The sequence below is a fragment of the Erinaceus europaeus genome, chromosome 11, assembly GCF_950295315.1.
Source record: "Erinaceus europaeus chromosome 11, mEriEur2.1, whole genome shotgun sequence".
In the NCBI taxonomy this organism is placed as follows: domain Eukaryota; kingdom Metazoa; phylum Chordata; class Mammalia; order Eulipotyphla; family Erinaceidae; genus Erinaceus; species Erinaceus europaeus.
This window is the reverse complement of record NC_080172.1, coordinates 82,968,732-82,988,292: the sequence shown is the minus strand read 5'-3', so window position 1 is coordinate 82,988,292 and position 19,561 is coordinate 82,968,732. Positions and strand designations below refer to the sequence as shown.

The window sequence follows — 19,561 nt, the reverse complement described above, 5'->3', positions numbered from 1 at the left end:
AAATGTGAGTAATTAAGGACACCATTAAAATTAACCGTGTTAACATGCAGCCTGACTGAAGCATGCAGTAGACTGAATCCTTCCTTCTATACTCACTCAATGAAGATTTCTTGAGCACCATCTCTAGGCCAGATATTGTGCTGGCTATAGAGACACAATGCTTAGCAAAAACAAGTAGTACTTGTCCTGACAGAGATCATAAAACTTATTTTCTTTGCTCTTATGCATCCTTCAAAAGCCAGTTTAAACATCACTTTATGAAGCATTTATCACCCTGGGCAGTTAAGTAATAATGTCTTCCTTGCTTGGATTCCTAACATGTCTATTTACAGGTTTTTGTCATAAATTGCTCTGTGCTGCTTCCACTTTGTTCTTTAAGTATTTCTGTGTCCCCAACAGCATTTAGCACAGTGCTGCTCTGCACTAAAATTTGCCTCATCAAAATGTTAGTTTCTTCTACAGTAATTCTCAATCATGTACCAGTTTTAGGTCATGTTTTTTTTGCCTCACATAAAAATATATAGCTCGCTCTCTCTCTCTCTCTCTCTCTCATAGAGCACAAAGGTGTGCTGAGCTGTAGCTAAGTAAAAGATGTTTACTTTTGGCTTTGGAATGTGCTTATGAACTTACAAATGAGAGCATCTGATGTCTTAAGAATCTACTTCAAACAACATAATGAAGCCGCCCTGTGGTGACCTGGCTTAGAAAGGGTTTGGGAGGCAGACAGCTCCCTATGGGGCTCTTCTCAGCCCACTGGAAATCCCTCTGTCAGACTGCAAATTAAAGTTGGCCCCGTTGTTCTTAACTGAGTCCTTAACACCTCAGTTACATTTCACAAGCAAACTAGAACTGAATAACAATTTGTCCTTATGAAGATTAGAGATCAACTGCTCACTGTGAATGTGTAAGAGGTCAAAACAAGTATTTTTTAAAAAATCAAGGTCTAGAAAGTAAGAACTGATTCTATTGGGTCACAGAATTAAGAACTGACTGCTGAATGCATACAGATACATTTACTTCCTCATTATAGATACAATATAGTCCTGTCAGTTGTATATATAGTGCATACACAACTCTAAAACTCAGTGTATAATACAGAGGGAAAATGGGGGAGGAGGCCCTAAACAATGCAGGGATACTTTTGCAAAATTAAGCTGTAAGGAAAAGGAGGAAGAAAGGGCAAGCCTATTACCTTGTAAGGGCTAAAATGTCTTTTGAGTGCCTAGAATTCTTGTTTTTCCCTATTTTATAGGGGAGTTACTGATTTACAGCATAACTGTTGACACATAGGTAAAATTTCTCATCTGACCAGGATAGATGACTAAAAAACACTCTCATCTCCAACTTAAAAGTCCTTTTCTATCATATCATATCACACACAGACCCCAAAGGCCTCCTCTCCCCTGAAATATTGGAATTCTATGCAGACATTGTTACATCTTTGTTTTTTGTTTGTTTTTTTTTTAACCAGAGCACTGCTCAGCTCTGTCTTATGGTGGTATAAGGGATTTCTCTTGGCATAACCATCATACTATCTACCCTCACCCTCATTACATCTTAAGTTACATCAGTAGAAAAGTAAAAATATTTCATCAGACAGCCTCCAAAAAGTTTTTGTAGGCCTAGAAAAACTTCTCTAAATGCCTTTTATTTTCATCTATCCCATTATTATATACTGAGTATTTTCTCTTTCTTTTTTTCCAGCAGTCTATTAAAGGCGACAAAGCAAAATTATACCTACAAAGGTGGCTTTGTGGGGGGAGGGGGAGAATGCTTTTAATAACCACCACACATTCCCAGGTACAAAATGGACATAAAGTTTTGTGCACTCACTACCAGAAGCATAATTCTTTCTTTTATTTTTATTTATTTATTTAATTTATTTATTTTTGCCTCCAGGGTTATCATTGGGGCTCGACAAATCTACTCATTGCTCCTGGAGGCTATTTTTTCCCTTTTGTTGCCCCTGTTGTTTATCATTATTATTGTTATTGCTGTCCTTGTTGCTGGATAGGACAGAGAGAAATCAAGAGAGTAGGGGAAGACAGGGGGAAAGAAAGACACCTGTAGATCTGCTTCACTGCATGTGAAGCAACCCCCGTCCTCAAGTGGGGACCCGGCGGCTTGAACCCAGATCCATACGCCAGTCCTCGTGCTTCGCACCATGTGCATTTAACCCCCTGCACTACTATCCACCCACCCCCCCAGAAGCATATTTCATACCAGAGCCACCGTCACCCAGGTCTGAAAGGCCAACAGCACCAGAGAGGAAATAAGTTAGTCTGTACCCTCTGCACCAAGCTCAGGTTCAGTACAATGAGGAATTTTCAGGAAATTTGACAGAATGAACTCCAGGGCCCACTGCATGTGGTTTTGAATCCCAGCTCATCAATTCAGAAACCAGAATCTTGGATTCTACCTACCCTCTCTGGATCACAGTGTCCTCATCTATAAAGAGGAGATTAAAATAGCACCTAACTCCTAGGGTTCTTGTGAAGATTGAGTTTATGTAGGTGACACCTAAACTATAAGTGTTAGCTGTTTTATGATTTTATTTTTACTTTCATGATGAAATTTACCTATGAATTCAAAATGAATCTCTTCTATCTAAAGCATAAAAATTTATAATGAAAGTTGATGTCCAAATGGGCCACAAGGTTCTATATCATATGTGTAAGTATGTATGTGTTAAAGTAGTGGTATACACTTTTCATTAATTCCATTTACTTGCTGTATGTATTAAATTTCAGTAAAATTTGAAAAGGTAAAAGGTTTTCTTTTTCCTCGCTTCTATTTAATCTAAATATTCCATTCACACAAAATTGTCTAAGCAAAATAAATTTTCCTACATTTCTCTCAAAGATGCCCTAAGTTCACATTTTGACTCAAATTTAGGCTGACTACACAAATCCTTTTTTTTTTCTCTCCATGTTTATCCCTGGGGCTCAGTGCCAACAATAGCAATCCACTGATTCTGTTGACCATTTTTTCCATTTTTTGTCTTATTGGATAGGACAGAGAGAAAATGAGAGAAGAGGGGAAGACAGAGAGGGGAGAAAGGATAGACACCAGCAGACCTGCTTCACTTCTTGTGAAGCGACCATCCTGCAGGTGGGGCCCCAGGGGCTCGAACCAGGATCTTTGAGCTGGTCCTTGTGCTTCGTACTATGGGTGCTAAACGCAGAGTGCCCGGCCCCTCATAAATCATTTTCTAAACATTATTATCCAAAAATTCCCGGTCATGCTACTATCAGACTAACTTAATAAAGTGTAAATAAAATTAAATGATTTAAATAATTTCAGTCTGCAAACTAGCTAATCAGTCATCATTAGAAGTTATTTTTCCAGGCTAGGCCATTTGATAAAATTCTTCAAGTCAGAAAATGCTTACAATTCAGTTTCCTCCACAGCAGAGGGACAGGGCAGTGGTGGGAGAGGTATACCGGCACATAATTGGGGGAGATGGAAAACTTTATTCCTGGGGAGTCGGGCTGTAGCGCAGCGGGTTAAGCGCAGGTGGCGCAAAGCACAAGGACCGGTATAAGGATCCTGGTTCGAACCCCGGCTCCCCACCTGCAGGGGAGTCGCTTCACAGGCGGTGAAGCAGGTCTGCAGGTGTCTATCTTTCTCTCCTCCTCTCTGTCTTTCCCTCCTCTCTCCATTTCTCTGTCCTATCCAACAATGACAACAACAATAATAACTACAACAATAAAAAAAAACAAGGGCAACAAAAGGGAATAAATAAAATAAATATTAAAAAAAAGAAAAGAAAAGAAAACTTTATCCCTGAGACAACAACTGTCTTCTACAACATTTCCCCAACAAAATATTACTTAAAAATTTAAGTCCCAGAGTCAGGCAGTAGCGCAGCGGGTTAAGCACAGGTGGCGCAAAGAGCAAGGACCGGCTTAAGGATCCCGATTTGAGCCCCTAGTTCCCCACCTGCAGGGGAGTCGCTTCACAAGCAGTGAAGCAGGTCTGCAGGTGTCTTTCTCTCCCCCTCTCTGCTTTCCCCTCCTCTCTGCATTTCTCTCTGTTCTATCCAACAACAATGACATCAATAACAACAACAATAAAACAACAAGGGCAACAAAAGGGAATAAATAAATATTTTTAAAAATTCTAAGTCTCAGGCGGGTGTAGATAGAATAATGGTTATGCAAGAAACTCTCATGCCTGAGGCTCTAAAGTCCCAGGTTCAATCCCCTGCACCACCATAAGCCAGAGCTGATCAGTGTTCTGGTAAAAAGAAAAAAATTAAGTCCCCAGAGTAAGGACACAAAGAACACTTGCTTGCATTTTCATTACCTTACCATTTCAAACAGAGAGAAGAAATGAAAACATACAAGACTTAAAAACAAGAGTTTCTTTCACAGCGAACTAACTTCCTCTGCATTAACATCCAACCCCATCCCCATACCTATCCTCACCCTTTGGAGAGGGGACATAAAGACTGCAACAATTAACACATTTGATAACTTTCCAGCCAAAAAGAGTGTAAGGCAAATTATAAAAAGTTGTCTCTATTTAGAGTCTAATACAAAAGAACTACCCTTTCTAGAGAGTCGTACATTATTGGTCACTTAATCAAATATAAACACACCTTTGAAAGACTCCTTTGCGATGGGGCTGCTCTTTGTTTCTCAGGTTTAAATCCTGAGCTATGAAATCCTCACTCAGGGACAAACAGATGCTTTCTTATCAACCACACTATACTGAAGCTACTCAGGTCTATGTCTCAGCTAGATAAGGTCTGTTTTAAAATCAAGCAAAAAATTCAAACTTCATATCTAATCTCCTTACTCAAATGCAACTTTGTTAAATTTTCCCTCTAGAAAAGCTTCTGCTTCTTATAAAGCTGCCATTCCATATTAATGGAGTGTCATCATCCTTTTATGCCTAAATAAACATCTGCACAAAGCATAGCTTTGTCCAGAGCACACGCAGCCTGATATTTGAAGAGTCTACTTCCTGATTCAAAATTAACTGTGGGGGCCAGGTGGTGGCGCACCTGGGTAAGCAATGCACAATGACCAGGGTTCTAGCCCCTGCCCTGACCTACAGGGGGAAAGCTTTGCAAGTGGTGAAGCAGTGTTGCAGGTGTCTGTCTCTCTCTCTCTCTCTCTATCACCCCTTTCTCTCTCAATTTCTGGCTGTCTCTATCCAATAAATAAATAAAAATACAAAAAAAAATTAAGTTAAAAAATTAACTGTGCATTTCTAAGATTCTGGTAAGTTAGCCAGAAAGACAGCATTTCATTTCATTTGTACATTCAGCAAGTAAGACACACTTCTCAAGTTGTATAAGGTCCTATGTGACAATGTACATAAATAAATACAGCCCCCCATGGTCCTGGAAGTGGCACAGTGGTAAAGCTTTGGACTCTCAAGCATGAGGTCCTGAGTTTGATCCCCGGCAGCACATGTACCAGAGTGATGTCTGGTTCTTTCTCTCTTCTCCTATCTTTCTCATAGATAAATAAAATCTTTACAATAAATAAATAAATAAATACAGGTCCAGTGGTCCAGGAGATGGTGCAGTGGCTAAAGCACTGGACTCTCAAACATGAGGTCCTGAGTTCAATCCCCAGCAGCACAAGTACCAGAGTGATGTCTGGTTCTTCCTCTCTCTCCTATCTTTCTCATAAATAAATAAATAAATAAATAAATAAAATACAGCCCTTTCCTTAGAAACCTGTACATTACGACATGAAGGTCAAGGTCTTTCTCACCATAAGCCGTCCTCCATAAATAGAACCTAAGTTACTACAGGTCCTTCTTGAGGCTGTTAAGTCTCATGCATTCCATACATCCATGAAGTAGTGCTGACAAGATGAACTGCACTACTTCTGTCCCTCTGTCTTTCTTGTCTCTCTCCTTCTGTATTTGTCTACCTCTTTGGCAGCTTTTTTTCACCTCTTTCCCTTATTCCTCTCATCCTGGTCCTACATGTGAAACACAGACCTTCCCATCTTCACTTTCTACCCAGAAACCAAACATTCTTGTAGCTTTCTTGTCTCTTTGAAGAAACAAAAAGAATCCCAAAATTAAGTACTTCATACTTATGTGATATCCAGCATAGAAGTGGAAATCCCTCCAATCTCTCATATCCTGTACCAAGGATTTTCTCTGCCATTCAGTCTGCCCATAACCGCCAACCTTTCAGCTTCATATTCTACATTCCCATGTACACACAAGCACAAAAGAAGGTCTTGCTTTCCCTCCCTGTTCTCTGAACACATTCCAGAGCCTCCCTTCTCACCCCTGCTGCTCTCACTTCTGGAACTCCTCTCCTGCCTCTGCCTGATAAAACTCTAACTACCTTTTAAATCAATTTTAACTCTTCCATGATGTCTTTTTTTCCTTGACAACCCCCTCAACCAGATACACTTGTATGAATTCTTCCTAGATGGGGTTATTTTTATTTTTAATCTTTTCTTTCCTTTTTTTTTTTTTTTTTAACCAAAGCACTACTTGGCTCTGGCTTATGGTTGTGGTGTAGGGAACTGAACCTGGCACCTCTGGTGCCTCACGCTTGAAAGCCTTTTTGCATAGCCAATATGCTATCTCCCCAGCCCATGTTTATCTTTTCTTTTTTAAAAAAAAAATATTTATTTAGTCCCTTTTGTCACCCTTGTTGTTTTATTGTAGTTATTATTGTTGTTATTGATGTCGTCGTTGCTGGATAGAATAGAGAGAAATGGGGAGGCCGGCGGTAGTGCAGCAGGTTAAGCTCCGGTGGCACAAGGACTGGCGTAAGGATCCCGGTTCGAGCCCCCGGCTCCCCACCTGCAGGGGAGTCGCTTCACACGAGGTGAAGCAGATCTGCAGGTGTCTATCTTTCTCTCCCCCTGTCTTCCCCTCCTCTCTCCATTTCTCTGTCCTATCCAACAAAGACAACAATAATAACTACAACAATAAAAACAAGGGCAACAAAAAAAGGAATAAATAAATAAAATAAAATATAAAAAAAGAATGATAAAAAAAGAATAGAGAGAAATGGAAAGAGATGGGGAAGACAGAGAGAGAGGAGAGAAAGATAGACACCTGCAGACCTGCTTCACCGCCTGTGAAGCGACTCCCCTGCAGGTGGGGAGCCGGGGGCTAGAACCCAGATCCTTAAGCCCGTCCTTACGCTTTTCGCCACGTGCGCTTAATCCGCTGCACTGCCGCCCTACTCTCCATGCTTATCTTTTCTATTCCTATAATTGCAATCTTTTCATACCCCCTACAGGCTTGGAATTCTCTGAAGGATATATATATTACCCATTGTATTCCTATCTAGACCTGTGTTGAGGTAACAGAAAATATAGTGTCATGGGTAGTTGCTGCAATAGGAAAATTGAGCAGTTCCAAACACAAAGAAGCACAGAGTCAGGAGAGAGGGCAGAGTAGCACACCAGACTTTCATGCCTGCAGGTTCAGTTCCTGGCACCATCACATGCCACAGGTGAACAGTGCTCAGGTCTATCACTCATAGAGATAAATAAATTTTTTTAAGTAAATTAAATTTGAAAACACAAGCACAGCTCTTCCAAGCTAGAGTCCACATCATAATTTCGAGGACATCAAAATTCACAGCATCAAGCTGAGTCAATAGCATAATAGTAATGCAAAAAAAAAAAGAAAGAAAAAAAGGGGGGAGGGGGAGGGCGGTAGGTATTGCAGTGGGTTAAGCACACATGGGCTTCGCAAAGCACAAAGACCAGCGCAAGGATCCCTGTTTGAGCCCTCGGTTCCCCACCTGCAGGGAGTTGCTTCACAAGAGGTGAAGCCGGTCTGCAGGTGTCTTTCTCTCCCCCCTCTGTCTTCCCGGCTCTCTCGATTTCTCTCTGTCCTATCCAACAATAACGACATCGATAACAACTATAATAAAAACCACAATGACTGAATAAAAGGGGGGGCAACAAAAGGGAAAAAAATAGCCTCCAGGAGCAGTGGACTCCTGATGCAAGCACCAAGCCCCAGCAATAACCCTGGAGGCAAAAAAAAAAAAAAAAAAAAAAAAGGAGAAGGAGGAGGATAAGGAGGAGGAGGAGGAAGGGGAAGGGGAAGGGGAAGGGGAAGGGGAAGGGGAAGGGGAAGGGGAAGAAGCTTCCATGCCTGAGGCTCCAAAGTCCCAAGTTCAGTCCCCAACACCACTGTAAACCAGATCTAAGCAGTGTTCCAGTAAAAAGGAGAGAGAGAGAGAGAGAAAGGATGGAAAGAAGGGAGGAAGGAAGGAAGGAAGGAAGGAAGGAAGGAAGGAAGGAAGGAAATGAGGGAGGGAAGAGAGGGACGGAAAGGAATTCACAGAAGAATTAGATGGTCCTCATATCTTTCTATACCAGATACCAGAAGTGTAGAATAAATAGAAGGATGTGATGTGTACCACTATCCTTAATTATCAATATTAAAATCAAGGGGAAAGGGAGTTGGGCGGTAGCTCAGCGGGTTAAGCTCACGTGGCGCAAAGCACAAGGACTGATGTAAGGATCCCAGTTCGAGCCCCCGGCTCCCCACCTGTAGGGAAGTCGCTTCACAGCTGGTGAAGCAGGTCTGCAGGTGTCTATCTTTCTCTCCCCCCTCTCTGTCTTCCCCTCTTCTCTCTCCATTTCTCTCTGGCCTATCGAACAACGACGACAACAACAATAATAACTACAGCAATTGAAAAAAAAACAAGGGCAACAAAAGGGAATAAATAAATATTTTTTTAAAAATGAGGGGTGGTCCGAGAGGTGGCGCAGTGATAAGGCTTTGGACTCTCAAGCATGAGGTCCTGGGTTCAATCCCCGGCAGCACATGTGCCAGAGCGATAGCTGGTTCTTTCCTCTCCTCCTATCTTTCTCATAAATAAATAAAATCTCTAAAAAAAAAAAAAAAAGTGGTCTGGGAGGTGGCACAGTGGTAAAGCTTTGGACTCTCAAGCATGAGGTTCCGAGTTCGATCCCCAGCAGTACCTGTGCCAAAATGGTGTCTGGTTCTTTCTCTCTCCTCCTATCTTTCTCATTAATTAATTAATTAATTAATTAATTAAATCTTTTTTTAAAAAATCAGGGGAAAAATCTTCATATGTCAATTTTAGAATCAAAACAGTCATCAAGCAGAAGTTTAGTTGGATAAATGCAACTTTCTCCAGTCATCCAACAATCCAAAGACTTGGGCTTAATGACTCTAGTCTGTTTAATGACATGTTAATAGCCATTGGCTTAGTCACTGCAGAACATAACAGCATTTACACCTACCCTCACATTCACAAGAGTTTCCCAAGCCTTAAACTCAGAAAAGAAAGTCACTACAATGCACATCCCCAATAGCAGAGTGAACACTCATATAAACACTGCTGGCAATGACGTCATCCAGGCACACATTCAGGTCAGGGAGCAGGCCGCACATTATTCGGTAGAAGTAAAACTGTAATCCAACACCAGGGATTCAGACCTCAGTCAAAGCAGCTCTGGGCATTCAGGAGAGGCAGCAAAGAACTCTTTGATTCCCACCCACTTGAGCTATTCAAGAAGCATCCTATTCCCAGCACCACTAGAAAAAATTATCCAAAAGACATCCATCCTTCAAGAATCTCTATGAAAGATTCCTTTTCCTCAAATAAAAAATATGTCCCTGCAGGTCAAGGATACTCTCACTTTTTGCATCTTTGGTGATGCCCACAAGTCCTCAGGTGGATCTGTCCAAACCCCTTTTCACTGGGCAGGTCCTAGAAAGCTTACTAGAGATACTATAATTCAGTTAACTATGCTCACTTAAATTACATGCTTGTTTTAGAGAACAAGAAAGTAAAATTAAATGTTTATGTTAGAATATATCAGACTCCTCTGAAACATCAACTCTTTCAATAAAAGTGCATAATCAAGCCAATTCAACCTTTTAATTCTTTTTTTTATTTCCTTTTTGTTGCCCTTGTTTTTATTGTTGTTGTAGTTATTGTTGTTGTTATTGATGTCATCTTTGTTGGATAGGACAGAGAGAAATGGAGAGAGGAGGGGAAGACAAGAGAGTGGGAAAGAGAGACACCTCCAGACCTGCTACACCTGCAGACCTGCTTCACCGCCTGTGAAAGGACTCCGCTGGGGGGGGGGGGGGGGTGTGTGTTCAAACCAGATTCTTATGCCAGTCCTTGCACTTTGTGCTTAACCCGCTGTGCTACCACCCGGCTCCCAGCCTTTTTATTCTTTATTAATCCATTGCTTTCATTGAATAGGGAAGTATCTCTCATTTTTTACTACATTTAAAATATTAAGGTATCTCAATGAATTTTATTTTACTTTAGTGGGAAGATAGAGAGATGAGAGTATTCAGAGCACTGCTGACTTAGCTCTGTTGTATAGTGGTACCTGGAATTAAACCTGGACCTCAGGAGTGTCCGGCCTGAGAGTCTTTTGCATAACCATTATGCTGTTTTCCTCAGCCCAATCGTCACAGAAAGCCATTCCTTATTCTCCTTTTATACTCTCAAAATCCTAAAACCCCAAAAACAAAATAAGCAAAGAAAGAAAAGTAGCATTCCTATACCACTTCCAAAAATGCAAAGAAAAAAATTGTGAAGCTTGAAACACCCAAATAAAATAACCGAATCAGTAAATTTGACATCAACGTGAAAATCCTAAAGATATGAAGTGGGTAAAGTTCTTTGCAACTAATGAGTCCCACTTTCTGAAAACATACTGCACAAACATAAGCATCCTGAGCTACAACAGAAACCTTGTGAACTGCAAAGCTGAAGCACCTGTAATACACACGCTGCCCTGTTCTCTGTGGGTGGGTACTCCATAAATACCCAGTAACTGATTCACAGACCAATTACTGAGTATAGTAAGGACAGAGTGCATTTCTCCTTGGCACTACTCTGGGGAGTGTCAGGTATTATGCAGTTTGTTGTGGTGGTAAGAAGAACTGCATCACACAGATAAAAGGACTGGAATGTTAAGGCTCAAATTATGTTAACTTTCTCTCCACCTCTTCCTAAACACATGAACTTAAAAAAAAAAAAAAACTACTGTTATTTTCACCATTGCTGGAAAGTGAATAAAACTAACATAAAGCCGCACGATGTTTCCTTACCAAAAAGCCAAGAAGTTAAATAAATGAGAGGAAGAAAAAAAAAAAACATAACCTTACTTTTCATAGACCAGCTCCTCGTCGATGGAGAAACAGTGGGTGTTTACTGTGCTTTTCGGTCTATTCCTCAAAGTAGCAAAATATAACCGATCTGAAAGACAAATTTAAAAGAGCCGGAGAAAATATGAGAGTATGGAAGCTGGAAGTGGAGATGGTGATAACACACTAAGAGTCAAAATAACAACTGCTAGGCATTATTTAAAGATCCCATTAACACGTGGGATTCTTGCAGAAACCTGATCTCTCCCAGAAAGCAAGGACACAGCAGCTAGAAGGATGAGAAGACTAGACTGAAAAACTTGGCAGAGTATGTGCATAGGGTTGGGGGTGGGGATGCGGGGCTCCCAAATCCCCCTGGTTTCAGGCCCGCGGGAACACACCAAGATACTCGTAGAACTGGAGCTGCAAGTTCGGTTCAGAAATCTCCAGACATCGGCATCTGCGGAAGTGGAAGAAAAGGCAAGCAGCCCCGGAGACTTCAAGAAGAAGAAGAAGGGAGGAAAAAAACAGAGGTGTGTCGTGGGGTGGGGGTAAGGGTGTCCCGAAAGGCAAGGCTGGTAATTGTTAAGATAAAGGCGACCTGAAAAGGACAACCCGCGAGCTGCCGCGTGCAGGACCCCTGCAGAAGCAGGCACTGTCCCAGTACCGGTTGAGGAGGGCTTCCGAGAGAGCCGCAGAGGGAACGAGGGACGCCAGACAGACAGAGAAGCCGGAAGCAGGGGGTCTTCTGGGAGAGGGCAGTACGGAGAAGGGTGTCCGAGCGCGCGCAGCGGCTGCAGGACACTGGGGTCCCGGGAGAAGCCTGGGGCCGTGGTTGGGACTGAGCCACTGAAAGTATAGAGTGGGGGGGGGGGGGCTGTGGGGAGGGGTTGCAGGAGGGTGCAGGCCGGGTGCTCCTCACCTTTCATGAACTCGCAAGCCCCGATTAGTTCCCCTGGCTCCGCTGCCATCTTAAGCGAGATACGCACGGGGGAGGGCTGGGTCGTGGCTAGCTGAGGTCAACCGCCCCCGGGAGCTTCCCCACTGCCCAGGAGCCGGGGAGCCTGCGGTCCCAAAAGGCAAGCCCGCCCGAGAGAGGGAGCGGGCGCCGAAGGCGGAGGTGGCTGGCAGGTCAGCGCGCTGAGCGCCCCGGGGACATTCCGTGGGGAACCCGAGCCCGCTCCGCGCTGAGCGCTCACGCCCCGGACTGTGGCCGCTCTGATTCGGACCCAGCTGCTGCTGCTGCTGCTGCTGCTGCTGCTGCTGCTGCTGCTGTTGGTTCTCCGCCGCCGCGCCTGGGAAACGCTGACCAGCTCTCACGGCCAGGCAAAGTCTTCCCCCGGCTCCCAAAGTGATCATGGAGAAGGAGACGTCTGGCCCCGATCCCGCCCGTGGCTACTCGTGGGGCAGTGGGCAGGACTCCGGTGCCCGCGGGTTGGCAGCAGCTGCTCCAGCTCCTCCTTCACCACCTCCTTTCAGCAGCAACTCTTCCTCCTCCTCTTCCCCCCAAGGTCCGCCCCCAGACCTTCCTCCCCGCCCTCCCGCAGCCCCTCCACTTTCACGGCTCCGCGGCCATCCCTTAAAGGGACAGCTCTGCTCCTCTGCGCGCCAGCCCCGCGCCCCAGTTACTAGGCGGCAGGCGGATCTCCAGGGGCGGGTTGCTAAGGCTTTGTTGCCCTCCACCAATTGCGGTGCGGGAAACAACGCCCTCCGCCCAGAGCCGCCGGGAGGGGCCTCCAGACCAGAAACTTATGAATGAAACCGTGGCATTCGCAGTCCAGCGGGGCACTGTTGCTGTTAAGTAGGCAAGAATGCGCCAAACCCCCATGCCCTTTTCAGCACCCACAAATTCTGCTCTCACTCCAGATTTTTCTTATCTCGCTCACCCCCGCCTTCTTCTAAAGTCTTGCTTACAGAGAATGACCAGTCTTCCCTCGAGCTAATCTTTCAACCAAACCCCATCTCCCACAACTGAAGAGTTTTTGCCTTTATTATTAATAATAATACATATAATGTAAAAATAATAAAAAAAAAGAATCTCTACCTCCTAGCTCACAGGAACACGTGCCGCCTTCCTCTAGATATACTAGGTTCTCAAGTAATTTGAGCTTTGTTCTCACGGGGGGGAAGGTTCCCATCCGGTTGTCCAAGTCTTCCCATTTGAGCAGCGGCTGTAGCGCAAAATCGTGACAAATGCCTAACCATTATTTATTTCGCGAGGTCCCGCAGAGGGTGGGGCTGCACCCCCCCCCTCCCTCCACCCCGGAGACCCGCAAGAAGAGGCGCGCAAGCAGCTGTGGTTAGCAAGAAAGGGCAGTTGTGGAAAGAGGACAAGAACACAAAAGGACTTCTTTACGGTGTCTCAGGTGGAAGATTACTGGGGGTAGCTCCTCTCCAGGAAACCCTAGACTTCTTTCTGTGAGGCTCCTCGCACTGCTGAAACAACTTTAATATTGGGCGTCTGACAGACGCGCCTAATTAGAAGGCAGACAGATATGAAAATGGCGCTAAAGACCCATCATCAGAAGAGCATGCGCTCTGAGTTGAGTTTCTGTTTTGGTTTTTGGTTTTGGTTGGTTGGCTCTTTCCTCCAGAAACAGAAAGGCATCTGTGTTCACAGTCGCTTATTTACCACTTGGGAGAAAGGGGGACACACAAGTGAAGAGTCGACAGATTTTGAGGGAGCGCTCAGAGGCCAGCGAGTAAAGCTCTCCTCTTGGGTCCCGTTAGGCTGACTTGCTGCCTGTTCAAATAGCTAAGTAGACACAGAAAATGATGAACGAATATAACTTAAGTATTGAGAAGAAATATTCAGAACATCTTCGTAATTATAATCAAGCATAAACTTGTAAACTAGCTAAAAGAAAAACCTAATAGTGGCCAGGGAAGTGGTGCGGTGGATAAATATTAGGCACTCAAGTATGAGATTCTATGTTCCATCCCTGGCATCTCATGTGCCAGTGATGCTCTGGTTCTCTACCACCTTAACAAATAATTAATCTTAATTTAAAAATAATAATAATTGAAGCTGAGGCCGGGAGTAACACATCTGGTTGAGCGCATATTTTATAATGCACAAGAACGCAAGTTCAAAACCTGGGTCCCTACCTGCAGGGGAAAAGCTTTGCTAATGGTGAAGCAGTGCTGTAGGTGTCTCTCTGTCTCTCATCCTCTCTATCTCCCTCTTTCCTCTCAATTTCTGATTGTATCTATCAAATAAATAAATACAATAAAAATTAATTTAAAAGAGCATTTATAATCTGGTTGCCACAAGCACGCAGATAGCTGCCATTTTGCCTCATAAGTATTTACCCCAAATCCTGGTAACAACAATCATGTTTGTCAATTCAATTATTAGAGGAAACACACTAATTGAGATTTCATATGTGAAAGATGAAAATAGAGTACAAATGTCTCAATAATCCTACCCTCCCTGTTAAATTGAATGATAGAGACACTCATACCTGAGACTCCACAGTCCCAGGTTCAATACCCAGCACCATCATAAACCACAGCTGAGCAGTGCTCTGGTAAAAATAAATAAATTTAATGATGATTATCTGTTTACAAATTTGCTGATTTGAAATCCATATACAGGGCTGGGGAGATAGCATAATGGTTATGCAAAAACCTTTTGTGCCTGAGACTCTTGTGGCCCAGGTTCAATTCCCAGCACCACCATAAGCAAGAGCTGGGCAGTCTCTAGTCTTGTCTTCCTCTGTGTCTCTCTCTTTCTTATTAAAATAAAATAAATAGGGGGTCGGGTGGTAGCACATCGGGTTAAGCCCACATGACACAATGCCCAAGGACCAGGGAAAGGATCCCGGTTTGAGCCCCAGACTCCCCACCTGCAGGGGGGTCGCTTCACAGGTGGTAAAGCAGGTCTGCAGGTGTCTGTCTTTCTCTTCCCTTCTGTCTCTTCCCCTCCTCTCTCAATTTCTCTCTCTCCTATCCAACAACAACAGCAATGGCAACAATAACAATAATGACAAAAAGGGAAACAAAAATGGGAAAATTGGCCTCCAGGAACAGATTCGTAGTGCAGGCACTGAGCCCCAGCAATAACCCTGGAGGCAAAAAATAGAATAAAATAAAATAAATATTTAAAAATTCTTACTCCTAAAGCTCTAGATCCCAGGTTCAATCCCCAACACCACCATATACCAGAGCTGATCAATGCTCTGGTAAAATAAATAAACTAAATATTTTTAAAAAGAAATTCATATGGTATTGAAATTCTCCTAATAAATTTTCCAACAATTTCTATCAAAGGACATGTTAAGAAAAACTGAATTGTATTAAGAAATGTGAGCAGGTGGCGCAAAGCACAAGGACCGGCATAAGGATCCCGGTTCGAACCCAGGCTCCCCACCTGCAGGGGAGTTGCTTCACAGGCGGTAAAGCAGGTCTGCAGGTGTCTTATCTTTCTCTCCTCCTCTCTGTCTTCCCCTCCCTCTCTCCATTTCTCTCTGTCCTATCCAACAACAACAACAACAATAATAACTACAACAATGAAACAACAAGGGCAACAAAAGGGAATAAATAAAATAAATTTTAAAAAAAATAAAAAATAAAAATAAATAAATAAAAACTTCTAAAATTACTTTAAAAAAAAAAAAAGAAATGTGAGGGGGGAGTCCGGTGGTAGCACAGTGGGTTAAGCACACGTGGCACAAAGCGCAAGGACTGGCATAAGGATCCTGGTTCGAGCCCCCGACTCCCCACTTGCAAGGGAGTCGCTTCATAGGCGGTGAAGCAGGTCTGCAGGTGTCTATAAGAAAAAAGAAATGTGAGGGGAACTAAATTGTAGCTCAGAGCACTCTCCTGAGCTGCTACACCCTGGATTTCAGCCTGGTCAACACATAGGAGTACTCATATACCATGGATGGTGGAAGAACACTGCAGTATCTCTCCCTCTCTTTATTATCTCTCCATTTCTCATTCTCTAAAATAAAAGTGAAAAAATAGACCCGGGGAAACTGCTCAGCAGTGGCATCACATGCATGCTAGAGACCCTTCTCTCATTTCCTGAAGGCACAGAAAGAAATATGAGCTCATACAACACAGAAACTTTTAATTTCACAACACAGATAATCTTAGAGTACTAGAACTCAGGCCTCAAATGCATGAGGCCCTAGATTTGATACCTGACTCCACTTAAAATGGCAAAGTAGTGCTATGGCCTCTCTCTCCCTCTCAAAAATGTAATTAAATGATTAATTAAAATGACCAAAAACTATATTTTCTAAAAATAAATTTATAAAAATATTTTCTTTCATATACTTTTCCTTAAAAGTTTTGGTCTTGAGGTCTGAATCATGACCTGAGCAAAGTCCTTAAAAGAAATAAATCGGGAGTCGGGCGGTAGCACAGCAGGTTAAGCGCAGCTGGTGCAAAGCGTAAGGACGAGCAGAAGGATCCCGGTTTGAGCCCCCAGCTCCCCACCTGCAGAGGAGCCACTTCACAAGCGGTGAAGCAGGTCTGCAGGTGTCTATCTTTCTCCCCTCCTCTCTGTCTTCCCCTCCTCTTTCCATTTCTCTCTGTCCTATCCAACAACAACGACATTAGTAACAACAACAATAATAAAAACTACAACAATAAAACAAGGGCGGCAAAAGGGAATAAATAAATAAATATTTAAGAAAGAAAGAAAGAAAGAAAGAAAGAAAGAAAGAAAGAAAGAAAGAAAGAAAGAAAGAAATCAGTCAGGGAGGTAGCAATTATTAGTACCATAGCTGATTTTCCTTCCTCAAGGATGAGTTCCCATGTTCAATCCCCAGCACACAGTAAGCCAAAGCTAATCATTGTTCTGATAAAGAATAAGTAAATGGGGAGTGTGGCAGTGGCAGTGATCAGTGGCACACCTAGCTGAGTGTGCATAGGCAATGGCCTGGGTTCAGGCCCCGGCTCCCCACCTACGTGGTAGACACTTCATGAGTGGTAGAGCAGTTCTGGACATAATCTATCTTTCTCTCTTCTTCCTCCTCTTTTTAAAAATTATTTTTATTATCTTCATTTATTTTATAGAGACAGCTAGAAATCAAGAAGAAAGGGAGTGATAAGAGAGGAAGAGAGTGATAAGAGAGGAGAGAGACACCTGAAGCCCTGCTTCACCACTCATGTTTTCCCCTGCAGGAGGGCACCAAGGGCTGGAACTTGGGTCCTTGCGTATTGTAACATGTGCACTTAGCCAGGTACACCACACCTGGCCCCCACTGTCTCCCCCCTCTTCTCAATTTCTCTCCGTTCTGTCCAATAGAAAGAAAATAAGAGAGAGGGGAAGGAAGAGAGAAAGAAAGAAAGAAAGAAAGAAAGAGAGAGAGAGAGAGAGAGAGAGAAAGAAAGAAAGAAAGAAAGAAAGAAAGAAAGAAAGAAAGAAAGAAAGGAGAAAAATGGCCATGGGGAGTAGTGGATTTGTACTGCAGGCAACAATCCCCAGTGATAACCCTGGTGACAAGAAAAAAAAAACAAAAAACTAAATGCGAGGTAGGAAGTAGCTCAGAAGATGAGGTTGATCCCTGGAATCTCATGTGTCAGTGATACTCTAGTTCTCATTCACTTCCTATATCAAATAAATATTTAATAAATAAAATGGCTCAAAATGAAAATGATTATCCTTAACACATTGATAATATGAGTATTATAATGAAAACCTGAACTTAATAAGTCTCCTAAAGTCATTTATTTCTTGAAGGTAAGAGAAAACTAGGTGATACCCGGTAAAACATAATCTCTCTAACTTAAAATGTACACAATCTAAATGTAACCAAAAGTTCTAGAAGAAAATTTGTGAACACAAAGCACACATACATGTCAAGGTTCTGATGAGATCATAAAACATTTTGTTCTCTCACTCTGGTACATGTGCAACTGGGGGCCGAACTCAGGACCTCACACTTGAGAATCCAATGCCCTATCCACTACGCCACCTCCCAGACCACAGGATGAAACTAATTTGAAACAGTTTTTAGTAAGATATATACAAAATCAAGCAATTGTATTAGAACCAGAAAAACAAAAATAAACATTTTGATTCATGAAATACCTGCCTACAATTGCTCATCTCTGGGCTTACCCCTAGCTATAATCTGCATCCCACTGACCACCTATACCTATTTAGGTATTCCAAACCAGAATCAGAAACAGAAAGGACGTGGGAGAGAGATCAACAAGTTCTAATTTTCAAACAGACTTCATGAAGCTCAAGGTAGCAAGAGACTCCATTTAGCGATGGAGGTGGACAGTGATGAACAGACAGGTAAAACTTCTACAGAATATCTCATCTGTAAGAGATTAAATGGCAGAATACAAGAACGAAAACAAGAAACTGAGACTCATGGTATGTGACTGATTTTCCAAAGTCACATAGCTGGCTAGGGGTATAAATAAGGTATTTATTTATTAACTTATTTGTTTATTAAGATGAAACAGAGAAGCAGAGTGAAAGAGACCACTACACCAAAGCTTCATTCAATGCAGTAAGGGCTGGGCTGAAACCTGAGTTGCATACATGGCAAGGCAGCATACTATTCAGAAGAGCTATTTTGCTCCCCCCAAAGATCTTTATTTATTATTTGATCTTATTTTTAATAATTTGCTTTATTTTTTTCAATTTTTTTTGTTTGATGGGACAGAGAGAAATTTCGAGGGAGATATGGAGGGAGAGAGACAGGGAGACACCTGCACACCTGCTTGCCTCTCAGCTGGTGAAGCTTTCCCCATACAAGTCAGGAACCCAGATCCTTGAGCACTGTAATGTGTGCACTTAACCAGGTACACCACCACCCAGCCCCTATTGTTTGTTCTGAAACAACACTTTTGCTTCTCAGTTTTCACTTAAATTTACTTCTCTTGCATTGTGTAGGTGATAGATGATGATGATGATGATGATGATGATGATGATGATGATGATTGCCACCAGAGTTGTTGCTGGGGCTCTTTGCCTGCACAACCGCTTCCAGCAGTGTTTTCCCATTTTCTTTCCCTTTCTTTTATCTTATTTTATTTTTATTAGATAGGACAGAGAAAACATGGGAAAGGACAGGAAGATAGAGGAAAAGGACACCTGCAGATCTGCTTCACTGTTAGTGAAGCAGACCCCCTGCAGATGAGAAGCGGGGCTTGAACCTGGGTCCTTGAGGTTGGTAATATGTGCGTGTAAGTGGGGGCTCCACCACCCAGCCCCTCAGTCATAGATTCTTAAATTTTTGAAATAATGAAATACCAATTGATAGTGTATATGCATAATAACAATTATTTTCTTCAAATCTTACAGAAAAATATTGAAACTAAAACTCAGAAGGAAACAAAGAGATTGCTTTGTTAACAAAGATATTAGCTTTGTTGATTATTATTGTTGTGTTATATGCTATCTGCTTGCATAAAGTTTGAGTAACTTCTTCCATTTGCGATTTTTTTTAACTATCTTTATTTATTGGATAGGGACAGCCAGAAATTGAAAGGGAAG

The 19,561-nt window shown here is 42.6% G+C and overlaps 1 protein-coding gene across 4 annotated transcripts in view; it reads right to left on the bottom strand.

Annotated features, from left to right (window-relative positions):
* The window catches only part of CDC14A (cell division cycle 14A), a 196,353-nt gene extending 183,074 nt beyond the window's left edge, over window positions 1-13,279 (bottom strand). Inside the window, exons 1-2 of one of the 4 annotated variants that reach the window (XM_060202142.1) lie at window positions 13,139-13,279; window positions 11,116-11,206 (exon numbers count right to left, since the gene is read on the bottom strand). In XM_060202142.1, the coding sequence (XP_060058125.1) occupies window positions 11,116-11,206; window positions 13,139-13,232 (185 nt within the window). In that variant the 5' untranslated portion in view covers window positions 13,233-13,279. Of the gene's footprint in view, window positions 1-11,115; window positions 11,207-12,016; window positions 12,632-13,138 lie in introns of those variants that run through there. The other 3 variants (XM_060202141.1, XM_060202143.1, XM_007528589.2) reach the window with 3 other exon arrangements.
* Window positions 13,280-19,561: the final 6,282 nt, after the last annotated feature.